The sequence below is a fragment of the Alosa sapidissima genome, chromosome 9 (assembly GCF_018492685.1).
Source record: "Alosa sapidissima isolate fAloSap1 chromosome 9, fAloSap1.pri, whole genome shotgun sequence".
Lineage (NCBI taxonomy): Eukaryota > Metazoa > Chordata > Actinopteri > Clupeiformes > Clupeidae > Alosa > Alosa sapidissima.
The window spans coordinates 38,068,563-38,084,576 of record NC_055965.1 but is presented as its reverse complement, the minus strand read 5'-3'; the positions used below and the strand labels follow the sequence as shown (position 1 = coordinate 38,084,576).

At 43.6% G+C, this 16,014-nt stretch overlaps 1 protein-coding gene across 13 annotated transcripts in view; it reads left to right on the top strand.

The window, feature by feature from the left end:
* Positions 1 to 901: 901 nt before the first annotated feature.
* Positions 902 to 16,014, top strand: part of zgc:112980 (uncharacterized protein LOC503706 homolog) — a 49,817-nt gene continuing 34,704 nt past the window's right edge. For 7 of the 13 annotated variants that reach the window (XM_042104230.1, XM_042104228.1, XM_042104227.1 and 4 more), the window contains exons 1-4: positions 905 to 1,142; positions 6,820 to 6,934; positions 7,524 to 7,605; positions 10,888 to 11,026. In XM_042104230.1, coding sequence (XP_041960164.1) covers positions 1,055 to 1,142; positions 6,820 to 6,934; positions 7,524 to 7,605; positions 10,888 to 11,026 — 424 coding nt within the window. In that variant the 5' untranslated portion in view covers positions 905 to 1,054. Of the gene's footprint in view, positions 1,143 to 6,819; positions 6,935 to 7,523; positions 7,606 to 10,887; positions 11,027 to 11,949; positions 11,993 to 16,014 lie in introns of those variants that run through there. The other 6 variants (XR_006034044.1, XR_006034045.1, XM_042104224.1 and 3 more) reach the window with 4 other exon arrangements.

Genomic DNA, 16,014 nt, shown 5'->3' with positions numbered 1-16,014 from the left:
AACTCAAAATGCACTGTTCCAAATTATTATGCACAAAGTTTCAAGGCATTTTATAGGCTGTAAAGGACTAAAAATGGTAATTTGTTGAGTTTACAGCATTATGAGGTGTAATTAAAGTTATTTAATGTAAGAAAGAGCAATTATGCTACATGATAAACCTATATGCCTTGTTTGCTCAGAAGAGGGTGTAGTAAAGGAGTAGGCTAAATCACCAAACAACAATATAGCCTACCCATGCAAATAACATGTAGCCTAAACATTAGTTCAATATGCCTCTTTGTGGAAGCGTGGGATAGGCTACATTTCTTTCTTTCTGTTTTTGTTAACTTGTGGAATAGTGGAATATTTTTTGTTAACTTCTCAGTTGAGGTGAATTATTATATATTTGTTGAGCCCTGCCCACATCACAACTTCATGAACCTGGTGGATGGCAAGATTTTCCCAGAAATAAATGGCTCCATTCTTCATTCCTTTGACTGTATGAAGTCTGCCAGTACCATGAGATAAAACAGCCCCACACCATGATGCCTCCACCTCCAAACCTCACTGTTGGTATGGGGCAATTCCATGGCAAATTACGTTTTTTGTAACATCCATAACGCCAATAAAATGTGATAGTATGGTATGATGTGAATGACTACATAAAATTTGAGGATTTCCTACTTTTGGCTGAAGAATGTACATGAGAGAAAATGCACAAAAACTGAATGTTATTTGTTATCGTTCACATCATACAAATGCCAAGGCATTTCACTGGCCTTATGGATGTGACAAAAGGTCAATTTTCCGTGGAATTGCCGTACGGTATTATTAGGGTGATGCACAGTGCCATTTCGCCTATCGACTCGTCTTCCCTCCTGGTGAGGATGATAACGCTGTCCATTCGCGCTACTTGGCCGGCAGAGGGCAGTAGCCGCGTACAGGAAGAGGGGACTCTCCACGCACGCTCCACGAGGAAGAGTGACGCTCTCCCAGCACGGACCTGTTGCCGCTTCCGGGCAGAGTTGGCGCAGAAGTTTGAAACTGAGTCGGTGTTCGTGTGAAAGCATCGCGAATGGACAGCGTCATCATTCTCAGCAGCAGCGAAGACGAGTCGGACACCGAGCCCTCCGTGTTGGTCGTGGAAGAGGAGGCGCCGCCAGGTAAGTCCTGCTGACTCGCACGGTGCGCTCGCTCATGAAGACCGCCGTCTCGCTGTCCGGAGAAATATTCTTTGGTCACCGCTATTTACCGATTTGCGGCTCCCATTGACTTCCATTGAACACATGTAAACAAAACGTCAATTATGTGCTCAAACTAACGCCGCTAACTTATGCCAGCAACCATTTCACTTTGATAACAAACTACATTCTCATACAACATATATACAGCAAAAATAACATAATTTGGATCAAGCAACGTGGAGAAATCTCGGGAGTAAGAAACTTGCCGCTGCGTGACTGGGAGTGCTTTGCATTTCCCATTGTCCATGAGTCACGTAAGGTTACTCTGGCGGCCGTTATCCTTCACTTGTCAGAGTAATAACATTCAAAAACATACCTTCATATTACATCACAATTTATATACGAAGTTTAAAAGGAAAAACACAATATATCAGAGGGATTACACGGATAATTAGTAAGAAAAAACAAGATTTCTACTGTTGGATTCACGATCGTTTTGCGTTGTGTTTTAGTTCTGATGTCTGTACTGAAGATGGTCAATAAAGCTTGACGGCTGGATCAGGATCGGTGATTAAAAGAATTTATTGTAGATGGTACAACACTCACTAACCGAGCACAGGCTAAGTCTCAAACAGTAAAACTGCACAGAGTCTAACAGGTGTGGTAGTTAGTAGAAGCGGGCTGCTGCTGAGCGTCTTGGCATAAGATGCTCCCCGAGTCGCTTCCTCGATCCGTCTCGAAGTCCAAACCTGAGACAAAGCCTGTTATACTAAAATCATGTCAACGTAAATCATGCCAACGTGGAAGGTACCAGCCATAGCTCAAAAATAATAGGAAAAGTACTAGCCCTGAAAACAGAATAACAAGGTGATATCTCATTCTGCCCATGCTATGACTACGGCCAGGAACATGGCAGTCTGACCTGTTGATGGTAAATCCTATGTGCAGACACAAACAATGGCATGTACCTCTCCACGTCTCTACTACACACAAAAAGTAACACAGATGAACACATCAGAATACATACAGAAATACCCCAGATTTCTACACTACCGTAAGTTCCTGTTAACTTAAATATTTCATGACGCTATTGCGCTGCACGGCCACCAGATGGCGCAATTTCACTGCTTGCTTTTACATCCAAAAAAGGCCCAAAGTGCAGTGAAATGCCGCCATCTAGTGACCTGAAATATGTAATGTATCCCATTATATTTATTAGAAAAGAAGCGACCGTCGAATTATCTTGTACTTCCTTATCAATTATTCGTGTAATCCATCAGATATATTGTGTTTTTCTTTTTAAACTTCGTTCCTTTATAAATTGTGGAGTATCATTAAGGTACGTTTTGGAATGTAATTACTCTGACATTCAACATTAAACAACCATAAATTTAGCCAATGGGCGCAGTCTTAGGGGCTGACAGTTTGCACGAAATTTCTCCTGCTTGATCCAAATTCTGTTATTTTTGCTGTGTGTGTGTGTGTGTATATATGTATATATATATATATATATATATATATATATATATATATATAGTTTGTTATCAAAGTGAAAGTTAGCGGTGTTAGTTTGAGCACATAATTGACGTTTTGTTTACATGTGTTCAATGGAAGTCGATGGGAGCCGGAAATCGGTAAGTGTGTGTTTGTAGTGGTCCAAAAGGCAGGAGCAGTTGAAATGGTGGATGATGACCTGTGTGTGTGTTTGTGTATAACTGTGTGTGTGTGTATGTATAACTGTGTGTGTGTGTATAAATAACTGTGTGTGTGTGTGTGTGTGTATAAATAACTGTGTGTGTGTGTGTGTATAACTGTGTGTGTGTGTGTAGTGGTCCAAAAGGAAGGAGCAGTTGAAGTGGTGGATGATGACCTGGTGTGTGTCTGTGTGTGTGTGTATATAACTGTGTGTGTGTGTGTATATAACTGTGTGTGTGTGTGTGTATATATAACTGTGTGTGTGTGTGTGTGTTAGGGGTGTAACGGTTCATGTATTCGTATTGAACCGAAACAGTACGGGCGTCACGGTTCGGTGCATGAATTTACACGGAGAATACACGGTATAAAAATACATAAAACTCGTGTGCGGATTAATTAATGTCATGCGCAATTACTGTTAAGTAGCCTACCGTACGAGAGTTACGGGAGTTCTTTAGTGACACCTAACGCTAATCTGTAGCCTCGCCTTAGCTCTGAAGCTCTGATTGGCGCCTATGTTTTTTTTGTCAGGTCGTCGGTCGAGTCCGTCAGTCATTAGCAGCACTAAGGTTAGACCCACAAGAGTTAGAGGATCCGCTGGTCTCTTTAAGATCGCAAGTTTGAGAACTTCAGTTACAGTAACGTTAGTACAGGCGAAATAGTGGTGGATAAGATGAAACTGTGTGTTGGCGTTGTTCAGCAGTTGTTGGGTATGTGAGTGGAAAAAATGCTACACATATTCGAAGCCATCACCCAGATGATGTAGGCTACCAGTCACTGTAACGAGGGGAAAAAACTTCCCCTGCGCTTCAGCAGCCTTTGGATACACATACAAATAGGGCCAAAACCTATGGCTTAAATTAAATGATTTCGTAATGACAGAAAGCTATGTAAATCGCGTGGTAATTACCCCAACATAAAGGTAACTTGTAACTTCTCACATGAGGAGCTGGTAGTGTTAAGTGCATAGACAGTAAAATAAAGTGACAACGCTAACTAAACAAACCATGCTACGGTGAGTTAACGTCAAAGGGCAAAGTCACGTGACTTCTAGTTGTAGTCTGTTGAAATGAAAGGAGCAATTTCGTTTTTTTTAAAAAGGCAAAATAGTGTGATATTTTCACAGTTAGTAGGCTACTTTAAACACAATAAAAAAAAGTATTGAGGCAAATTGTAGACCCTTCCATATACAACTAAACACAGTGGATTTTTAAAAATCATTATTCTATTTGCACTTTCAGAAATAAGATGCTGTAGGCCTATTTTCAGTTTTATAGCTGATTGTCTTATTTTGTTTACAAGTTACAGATGGAGTCTGGGTACTTATTGTACTGTTTAGCCTACATCTTACACACTTCAGGCTGTTGCAGATAGCTCAGGGAAGAGACTGTATGACACTAGGTGGTACAGCCTGAGACATGTACAAAAAAAATGCTTTCTGCATTTTTGTTTTGCTTTTCCCTCCATTGTACCGAACTCGTACCGAACCGTGATGTCCGAACCGAGGTATGAACCGAACCGTGACTTCTGTGTACCGTTACACCCCTAGTGTGTGTGTATATAACTGTGTGTGTGTGTATATAACTGTGTGTGTGTATATATAACTGTGTGTGTATATAACTGTGTGTGTGTGTATATATAACTGTGTGTGTGTGTAGTGGTCCAAAAGGAAGGAGCAGTTGAAGTGGTGGATGATGACCTGGTGTGTGTGTGTGTGTGTATATATAACTGTGTGTGTGTATATATAACTGTGTGTGTGTGTGTGTGTGTGTGTGTGTGTGTGTGTGTGTGTGCGTGCGTGTGTTTGAGTGTTTGATATAACCCTGTGTGTGTGTGTGTGTGTGTATTAGGGGTGTAACGATACACAGAAGTCACGGTTCGGTTCATACCTCGGTTCGGACATCACGGTTCGGTACGAGTTCGGTACAATTGAGGGAAAAGCAAAACAAAAATGCAGTAAGCATTTTTTTTTTATTGTGCATGTCTCAGGCTGTACCACCTAGTGTCATACAGTCTCTTCCCTGAGCTATCTGCAACAGCCTGAAGTGTGTAAGATGTAGGCTAAACAGTACAATAAGTACCCAGACTCGTGTAACTTGTAAACAAAATAAGACAATCAGCTATAAAACTGAAAATAGGCCTACAGCATCTCTTATTTCTGAAAGTGCAAATTAGATAGAATAGAATAATAATTTTTAAAAATCCACTTAAGCAAGACCTTCAACATCTGTGTTTAGTTGTATATGGAAGGGTCTACAATTTGCCTCAATATTTTTCAGTGTGTGTACAGGAATAATCTAGCCTACTAACTGTGAAAATATCACACTATTTTGCCTTCTTTTAAAAAACGAAATTGCTCCTTTCATTTCATAAACAGACTACAACTACAAGTCACGTGACTTTGCCCTTCCACGTTAACTCACCGTAGCATGGTTTGTTTATTAGCCTGGTTAGCGTTGACACTTTCTGTTACTGTCCATGCACTTAACACTACCAGCTGCTCATGTGAGAAGTTACAAGTTACCCCAACATAAAGGTAATTACCAAGCGATTTACATAGCTCTGTCATTACGAAATCATTTAATTTAAGCCATAGGTTTTGGCCCTATTTGTATGTGTATCCAAAGGCTTGTGAAGCGCAGGGGAAGTTTTTTTTTCTCGTTTCGGTGATTGGTAGCCTATCATCTGGGTGTTGGCTTTGAATATGTGTAGCATGTTATATTTCCACTCACATACCCAACAACTGCTGAACAACGCCGACACACAGTTTCATCTTATCCACCACTCTCTCGCTCGCCTGTAACTGTAACTGAAGTTCTCAAACTTGCGATCTTAAAGAGACCAGCGGATCCTCTAACTCTTGTGGGTCGCCACCTTAGTGCTGCTATCTCTGACTGACTGACTCAACCGACTACCTGACAAAAAAAAAAAAAAAACATAGGCGCCAATCAGAGCTTCAGAGCTAAGGCGAGGCTACAGATTAGGTGTCACTAAAGAACTCCCGTAACTCTCGTACGGTAGGCTACTTAACAGTAATTGCGCATGACATTAATTAATCCGCACACGAGTTTTATGTATTTTTATACCGTGTATTCTCCGTGTAAATTCATGCACCGAACCGTGACGCCCGTACCGTTTCGGTTCAATACGAATACATGAACCGTTACACCCCTAGTGTGTATATAACTGTGTGTGTGTGTATATAACTGTGTGTGTGTGTGTAGTGGTCCAAAAGGAAGGAGCAGTTGAAGTGGTGGATGATGACCTGGTGTGTGTGTGTGTGTGTGTGTGTGTGTGTGTGTGTGTGTGTGTGTGTAGTGGTCCAAAAGGAAGGAGCAGTTGAAGTGGTGGATGATGACCTGTGTGTGTGTATATAACTGTGTGTGTGTATATATGACCTGTGTGTGTGTATATAACTGTGTGTGTGTATATATAACTGTGTGTGTGTGTGTGTGTGTAGTGGTCCAAAAGGAAGGAGCAGTTGAAGTGGTGGATGATGACCTGTGTGTGTGTGTGTGTGTGTGTGTATATAACTGTGTGTGTGTAGTGGTCCAAAAGGAAGGAGCAGTTGAAGTGGTGGATGATGACCTGTGTGTGTGTGTGTGTGTATATATAACTGTGTGTGTGTGTGTGTGTGTGTGTGTAGTGGTCCAAAAGGAAGGAGCAGTTGAAGTGGTGGATGATGACCTGGTGTGTGTGTGTGTGTGTATATATAACTGTGTGTGTGTGTGTATATATATAACTGTGTGTGTGTATGTGTATATATAACTGTGTGTGTGTGTGTATATATATAACTGTGTGTGTGTGTGTGTGTGTGTGTACTGGTCCAAAAGGAAGGAGCAGTTGAAGTGGTGGATGATGACCTGTGTGTGTGTGTGTGTGTGTGTGTGTGTGTGTGTGTGTGTGTGTGTGTGTGTGTGTGTATATAACTGTGTGTGTGTATATAACTGTGTGTGTGTAGTGGTCCAAAAGGAAGGAGCAGTTGAAGTGGTGGATGATGACCTGGCGATCACCTACGCCCAGAAAGGGGCGGTGCTTCCCCACGCTCGATCCGATTGCTCCGCCCATCCTTTCAGGTACTGCACCAATCAAACAGCAGTCCCGCCCACCCCTGCACCAATCAAACAGCTCTCCCGCCCACCCCTGCACCAATCAAACAGCAGTCCCGCCCACCCCTGCACCAATCAAACAGCAGTCCCGCCCACCCCTCCCCTGCACCAATCAAACAGCAGTCCCGCCCACCCCTGCACCAATCAAACAGCAGTCCCGCCCACCCCTCCCCTGCACCAATCAAACAGCAGTCAAACAGCAGTCCTGCACCAATCAAACAGCAGTCCTGCCCTCCCCTGCTGCAGTTCCACCAATCAGAAACAAGGCTCCGCCCACCCCGCTTCAGTTCCACCAATCAGAAACAAGGCTCCGAAACCTAGTTAGTTTTGTAAAACCTAAACATTGATATTTTTAGATGGTTTAACTATTGACCCTTTGAAATAAAGCGCACACTCTGATAGTGACATAAATGACAATCTCCACACACACACACGCATGCACGCATGCACATGCACACACACACGCATGCACGTACACACACACTAACACGCATATACACACACAGACAAAAAAAGATCAAATTGGTTTATTAATGTGTGTGTGTGTGTGTGATAGGGAGACGTCAGGTCACGAGCTGGGGAACGAGTCTTACTGTGAACAGTGCTTCTGTTATGTGTGTGATACACTGGCGTCTGAGGTAAGACACACACACACACACACACACACACACACACACACACACACACTGGCCTACTGGTTAGGGCTTCAGACTTGTAACCGGAGGGTTGCCGGTTCGAACCCCGACCAGCACAGCTGAAGTGCCCTTGAGCAAGGCACCTAACCCCTCACTGCTCCCCGAGTGCCGCTGTTGTTGCAGGCAGCTCACTGCGCCGGAATAAGTGTGTGCTTCACCTCACTGTGTGTTCACTGTGTGCTGAGTGTGTTCTTGTATATGCCAGTATACTTGGCCTAGAAGTTACTGAGTTACATTTACATGCGCATCCTTGTTGTAGTGTGTGTGTGGTTGATGTAACCCTGTGTGCGTGCGTGTTTGATATAACCCTGTGTGTGTTTTTGATATAACCCTGTGTGTGTGTGTGTGTGTTAGGGGTGGGCGATATGGACAAAAAATAATATCTTGATATTTTTTGTGATTTTGATGATAACGATAATTAGTCGATGTCATTTAAAAGAAATTTGTAAAAGTCTGAGTTACTTTACAGCTCATTATTTATGAATAGCATCAATACAATAATAACCAATAACCTAACCTGTGACTTTTTAACCAAATCAACCAATGCATTGTCACTCTGACAAATTTCCAATTCTGCCCCCACTTGTGTGTGTGGCAAAATCCCAAGTAGCCTACATCTCGCTGCACAAAATAAACATTAGGCGTGCATGTGACAATGTGGACTAGTGATCGTGTGACACTTGCTCTGCTGCAGCCAGGGACTAGGGCTGGGATAAAAGATTATTTTTTAATCGATCAATCTAACGTTTCATTTTTTCAGTCCGATTCGATTTCGATTCGATTATCTCCCCATTAATTGACTAATAGCAACACATGTTGATTTCTATATCTGAATCAAAAAACATGAATTCCTTAACATTGCAATATATGTTTATTGCTCTTAAAATTCCTAAATAAAAGACTATACATGTGCAAAGTAATGCATTCTTAGTCAGAGGTAGCATTCAATAAAGTTCAGTAGTGTATAGGTCTAATTGAGTGCCTGTCACTTTAAGACGTTTGTGAGGGAACCATTGCAATTTTAACACTAACGCAGTTAAAAGGCTGCTGATGTGTGGATGCAATTTATAACGTAGTTAGTTCAAATAACGGTTTGTAAACTTCTCCTTGGGACAAGCACTTTTGAGTCTTGTAAAACACTTTTCCATTTACATCGGGATTTTGCAAACATTCAGTGTCAGAGTCAATAAAATGAGCCCTGAGTAATGAAATTGACAAGCAGCTGTAAGTAAGCATGCTAAACTCAACATCCATATACAACAGTATTCTAACGTTAGCTTTGCGATACTGCTTAATTGCATAACTTAACTAAGTTTAGTCTCCTCAATGTACTATGTTGTGATAAGACCTTAGCAGAGTTAACTTGACTGCAGCTGTTTTGAACAAATTTGCACAGCATTGTCACGATGCTAAGCGGATTTAATAGCAATTTAGCCAGCCGTGTTCTATGCAATGCTTCTATGTGGCAACAACAATCCTTCAACAATCAACATGCAGAGGAGGGGCAGCGGGCTCGTTACGAGAGAGAGCGGGCGGGGCAAGGAAAGGCTGCGTGCGTAAAAAGTGCAGCTCAATAAAAGGATTTTATCTGATCTTTAATTTAAATAGTACAACATAAAACATCAATGTGTGACGGCCGGTTTTGATTTCGTAGCGCCCCACCACAGACTAGTCAACGTATGGGAAACAGTGAAGGTGTAAAATTCAAAATATTTGGGAGCACTTGTTTGGGTCTGACAAATCGACGCGCATATTTTGCGTCGACGTAATCAATTAAGTCGACGCGTTGTCCCAGCCCTAGTTACGACCAGGGACTTCTCTCGCATAGGGCTACACCTCCTGGAGTAATATAAATACTCGATAATGTACATTTGCACATCGCTAAAACAACAATCACGATATTATCGCAGACGAGGAGACACGGAGACGCTTTTTAGGTTAAACGAGGTTTTGCTTCGTCTTGGCCGAGCGTCCAAACGAATCCTGCAAACGCACTGCCCGAAACCGCACTTTTTTTGAAACCTGGTCCCAGAGTGGAAAAATCTGAAACCGTAGCCCGTTTGAATTCGTTTAGACAGCGAAACCGCACATCCTGCTTGCGTATCGATGATGTCATCGCCACACCTCAGCTGCCCTGGACTTGCACTTATAGTATTGCCTAACAATACTAGTTTTCATACATGACATTACCTACGATTACACTCCGTAAGATAAATATCACAACTGGTGCTGCGCAGCGCCGATAGCTTATGATTTGGTGGACTGAACACTGTTTTTCCAGGTGCATTCTAGCTACGGTCAGTGACGCGAGAGAACTTAAGTTATTAGGAAAGTGCGGTGTAAGTTTAGGCTACATTAATTTGTGCGTAGTGCCAGTGTCATTCATTTATTTTACATGCCTTACAACATATATACATGCATTCACAGTCGAGTGAAATCAGATATAAGCATACAAAGACGCTTAGAACTCACGTTAAGCCGATGGTAGCACACTGAATGCAAATGCGCGATTTGATGCAGGCAAAAGTATTGACTGTTACTAACGAAGGTTTTATAGCAATATTATAAATGCGACAGAATAGCCTAGAACTTGGGTAAGCCTTGCGTTTAGTAGCCTAATTGCGGTGATAGCCAAAACTAATGTGAATCACGGACTATCCTACAACCAAAGAAAGTAAAGGTGATTAGTAGGCCTACCTGCGTTAGCCAAATAAAGGACGGGACTGCACCCTTCACAAACAGTAAAATAAAGTTTATTAGTTTTACAGTTGACAGTTCACCATCAGTCCACACAAACAATTCTGGTTTCCTTGCACTAGCCATTTTGTCATGGCCTATTCTGTCTGTTTTTAAAGTGCACGTTTTGCAAGTTTTGGTCAATTTCTGTAAAGAAACAGTGCCACCTATAGGCCTGGGGTATGAAGTAACGTGTTGAGATGGATCCGTTTGGACGCAAATATTCTTGATGCGGTTCCAGGGAAGACGGAGGAAAAAAAGATCGGTTTGGTACGTGTGGACTAGGCCCTAGTGTGTGTGTGTGTGTGTGCAGTGCCAGATATGGAGTACACACTGTGATGCGAATACTCGCTGTAGTGTGTGTGTGTTTGATATAACCCTCTGTGTGTGTGTGTGTGTGTGTGTGTGTGTGTGTTTGATATAACCCTGTGTGTGTGTGTTTGATATAACCCTGTGTGTGTGTGTGCGCGTGTGTGTGTGTGTGCGCAGTGCCAGATATGGAGCACACACTGTGATGCGCATCCCCGCTGCAGTGTGTGGAGAGCCCAGAGGGAAATGAGGGCACTCGGGATTCTCCACAAGCTGGGGTTCACCATGGAGGACATGGACCAGGACATACGCACAGCAGGTACACACACACACACACACACACACACACACACACACACACACACACACACACACACACACAGGTAAGCTGGGGTTCACCATGGAGGACATGGACCAGGACATACGCACAGCAGGTACACACACACACACGCACAGCAGGTACACACACACACACACACACACACACACACACACACACACACACACACACACACAGGTAAGCTGGGGTTCACCATGGAGGACGTGGACCAGGACATACGCACAGCAGGTACACACACACACACACGCACAGCAGGTACACACACACACACACACACACACACACACAGGTAAGCTGGGGTTCACCATGGAGGACATGGACCAGGACATACGCACAGCAGGTACACACGCACAGCAGGTACACACACACACACACACACACACACAGGTAAGCTGGGGTTCACCATGGAGGACATGGACCAGGACATACGCACAGCAGGTACACACACACACACACACACACACACACACACACACACACACACACACACACACACACACACAGGTAAGCTGGGGTTCACCATGGAGGACATGGACCAGGACATACGCACAGCAGGTACACACGCACAGCAGGTACACACACACACACACACACAGGTAAGCTGGGGTTCACCATGGAGGACATGGACCAGGACATACGCACAGCAGGTACACACGCACAGCAGGTACACACACACACACATACACACACACACACAGGTAAGCTGGGGTTCACCATGGAGGACATGGACCAGGACATACGCACAGCAGGTACACACGCACAGCAGGTACACACACACACACACACACACACACAGGTAAGCTGGGGTTCACCATGGAGGACATGGACCAGGACATGCGCACAGCAGGTACACACGCACAGCAGGTACACACACACACACACACACACACACAGGTAAGCTGGGGTTCACCATGGAGGACATGGACCAGGACATACGCACAGCAGGTACACACACACAACACACACACGCACGCACGCACGCACACGCACACGCACACGCGCGCGCGCGCACGCGCACGCGCACACACACACACACACACACACACACACACACACACACACACACACACACACACGCATACACACACACACACCACACACGCACACACAGCAGGTACACACACACGCACACACAGCAGGTACACACACACACACACACACACACACACAGCAGGTACACACACACACACACAGCAGGTACACACACACGCACGCACACACACACACGCACGTACAGGGTTACATCAACCACACACGCACGCACACACACGCATGCACAACAGGTACACACACACACACACAGGTGTGATAATGTGACTTTGTCCATGTATGTGTGACTGATGCATCTTTGTGACTGATGATGCATCTATGTGACTGATGCATCTGTGTGACTGATGATGCATCTGTGTGACTAATACATCTGTGACTGATACATCTGTGTGACTGATGATGCATCTGTGTGACTGATGCATCTGTGTGACTGATGATGCATCGATAGATAGATAGATAGATAGATAGATAGATAGATAGATAGATAGATAGATACTTTATTGATCCCCAGGGGAAATTCAAGGTCTCAGCAGCATACAGACAACACAAACACATTCTTTAACAGCAGAAAGAGTAATTAAAGTATATCATATAAAAACACAACTAAGCAGTAAGGACAGTAGAAGATAAAGAATATGCTGAATATACTAAAATACAAATTGTACTAACACTTAATACAATATATAACAATATACTAAAATACAAATTACAAATTATACTAACTAACACTTATTACCACTTGGACTACATTATACAACAATTGGGTTCTATGGAACTATTTATTTGTTTCTGATTGGCCAAGAGACATTCCATGAGTTGGAATATCCCTGGACATTTCAACTCAGACTCAGCACAGCTAATAATAAATCACTCCATGCGATACAATGCGAAGATTTGACACCCAGCTCTCCAATATTTTAAGCAATGGGTTACTCCTTAGCAAACCATAACGAAACAGTGCTTCACCACATCATTGGATTAAGCCACACAGTCAACTCAATGTAAGTAAGATAAACGAGGATGCTAATTGTTCTCAGCATTGCATATAAAATGATTGTCACTTGGAGGAGACTTGTAGATAACTAACGTTAGCATAATTAGCTAACCGCTGCTAACGTGCTAGCATCGTCACGTCAGGCTGTGCACAGTAGTGTAACATTTATTCACTATACATTAATAAAGTTGAGTGGTTCTGCAATGTAGACTATGTTTCCGTTTTTTTGCAGTACCATGTCCCTTACATGACATGGCCCAGTGTCCTTGTAACATGCATGCAGCAATACTAGATATGAATGTGATTTCAACATTTCTTTCAAGAAGACATGTAAACCACAAAGACCCGTAACGAGGCGTCTGGAATGTTGGTTACCTAGCAACCAAGACGCTGTCTATTGAAAAGGGAACTATTTTTTGATGTGTAAGAACGATGTCGAAATTAACATTTTTAAACAATAATGGGGTGTTTTCAGATTATTTCGTTTGTGGTAGAATCGTTGTATAAAAGCAATATAGCACTCGTGATCGTGGGATTGGTCATGGATATTCCCACGGCTGTTGTTGCCTGCGCCATTTGGCCTCCGGCCTCGTGGCTACGGCCGAACAACACCCGTGGGAATATCCATGACCAACCCCACTCTCACTCGTGCTATATTGAATCAATTCTAAAAACAGTGTCCACATAGTGGTGATTAATCAATCAGAGGCGCTTGCAATGACTGAGGCAGGGACTGGGCCTGTGATTCTCTGTGCATAGTATGGTATGGTAAGGTGCTCTGTGTGAATGAGTGTCATGGTGGTAGTACAATGGTGATAGTGCAAATGAGTGAGTCTAGTGCTGGGCGGTATGACCAAAAATGTATATCACGGTATTTTTCAAAATTCTTACGGTTTCACGGTATATGACGGTATTTTTTTTCCATGCATAATCAGATGTTCAGCATTTTCTACAGGTTGAGAGAGGAATTGCTGCAGTACATTGACTAAGGATGGTCTATTTTACTGTCATGATGTAGAATAACTCCACACTAGTGGTAATGCAGGTTTGCATGGCCCCAGAAAATGATGCTGTTTACAAAGAGCCACTCATGATTCTAATGAAGAATCTAATCAGAATGCAAAAACAATTGCAGTCAAAATACTGAACTTTTACTGTGCAAATTTCACAAACATTTTGTATAAAACCAATACAAAAAGTAGTGCAACTTGCAATAATTATACTTTTTTGAAAATTATACAATTTAAAATAAAACCTCTCTGCTAATATGCTTAGGCCCTACTCTGTCAAATAGGCCTTTCAGAAACATGCCTTATTGTTATTGTGTGGTTTACATGACGTTAGTGGTAACGTTACTTATGTGGATGTCTTGTTAGCCTGCCATGAGCTTCGGTTCGGTTCGCTAGGCAAAATAGCGTATAAAATAGTGTATCCTGTGTAGAAGATAAGTGATGGCATCGTCCACGCCCACTTTCTCCTGGTAAGCAAACTGTAACGGGTCTAGTGCATGGCGTACCTGGGGTCTGAGCATGCCTAAGACCAATCGCTCCATTGTCTTCATCACATGTGATGTAAGAGCGACAGGTCTGTAGTCATTAAGCTCACTAGGGTGTGGCTTCTTAGGGACAGGGGTGAGACATGATGTCTTCCACAGTGTTGGAACTTGTCCAAGGCGTAGGCTCAAATTGAAGATGTGCTTCAGTGGCTCCCCCAGTTCAGCAGCACAGGCCTTGAGTAGCCTTGGGCACAGTCTGTCAGGCCCAGCTGCTTTATTGCTGCGCAATTTCTTTAGTTGGACTGTCACTTGATCTTTTGTAATGGTGAGGGGTGTAAGGGGAGGGGGAGGGGTGCATCTGGGATCTGTGTGTCTGATGGCTGTTGACTGAGGTCGTTGTCACCTCGTTGTTCCTGATCGCCATGTGGGGGAGGGGTGCAAAATCCAGTGATGGTGGGGGTACGATAGCCTGTGATGATGGAGGTGAGTGTTGCGCTGGTATTGAGGGGGTGTGAGGGTGGGGACTGGGGGATGGTGGACAGACCACCGCCATTGGAGCTGGAGCAGGGCAGTCAAACCTGTTGTAGAAGTGGTTCAACTGGTTCGCCCTGTCCAGGTCCCCCTCCACAGAGCTGCTGTTCTTCTTCAGGCCAGTGATAACCTTCATGCAGTCCCATGTCTCCTTCAAGTTGTTTTCCTACAGCTTCTGTTCCACCTTCTTTCTGTAATCCTCCTTAGCTTCCTTCAGCTTGAATTTGAGTTCCCCTTGCACGCGCCTCAGCTCTGCCATGTCCCCCTCTCTGAACGCCATCTTTTTCCTGTTAAGAAGGGTCTTGACATTGCTGCTTATCCAAGGCTTGTTGTTGGGAAAGCAGCGTACAGTTCTGGTGGGAACAACAATGTCCATGCAGAAGTTCATGTAGTCAGTTGTGCACTGTGTGACCTCCTCCAAGTCCTCTCCATTCTCTCCACGTTTGCATACATGAGGTCTATTGTCCTGTTTTTCCTTGTAGGGCAGTCAACATACTGGTAAAAATTTGTGAGTGTGGAATCCAGTGTTATGTGATTGAAGTCGCCAGAGATCACAAAAAAGGCGTCAGTGTGTTGGGTTTGAAGCCTTGCGATTGTAGAGTGGATGACGTCACACGCTGTATCCGGACGAGCTCGAGGTGGAACGTAAACACAGACAGCAATTGCGTGCGAGAACTCCCTCGGCATGTAGTATGTACGGAGACTAACCGCTAATAACTCCACATCCTTACAGCATACAGTCTCCTTCACTGTAACATGTCCGGGGTTGCACCATCTATTGTTAATGTACAGCACCAGTCCACCTCCCTTCTTTTTGCCAGAAAGTTTACAGTCTCTGTCCAAACGAGCTACATTGAAGCCAGGCAGCTCAACGTTAGAAGTGGGGATATGGCTTGT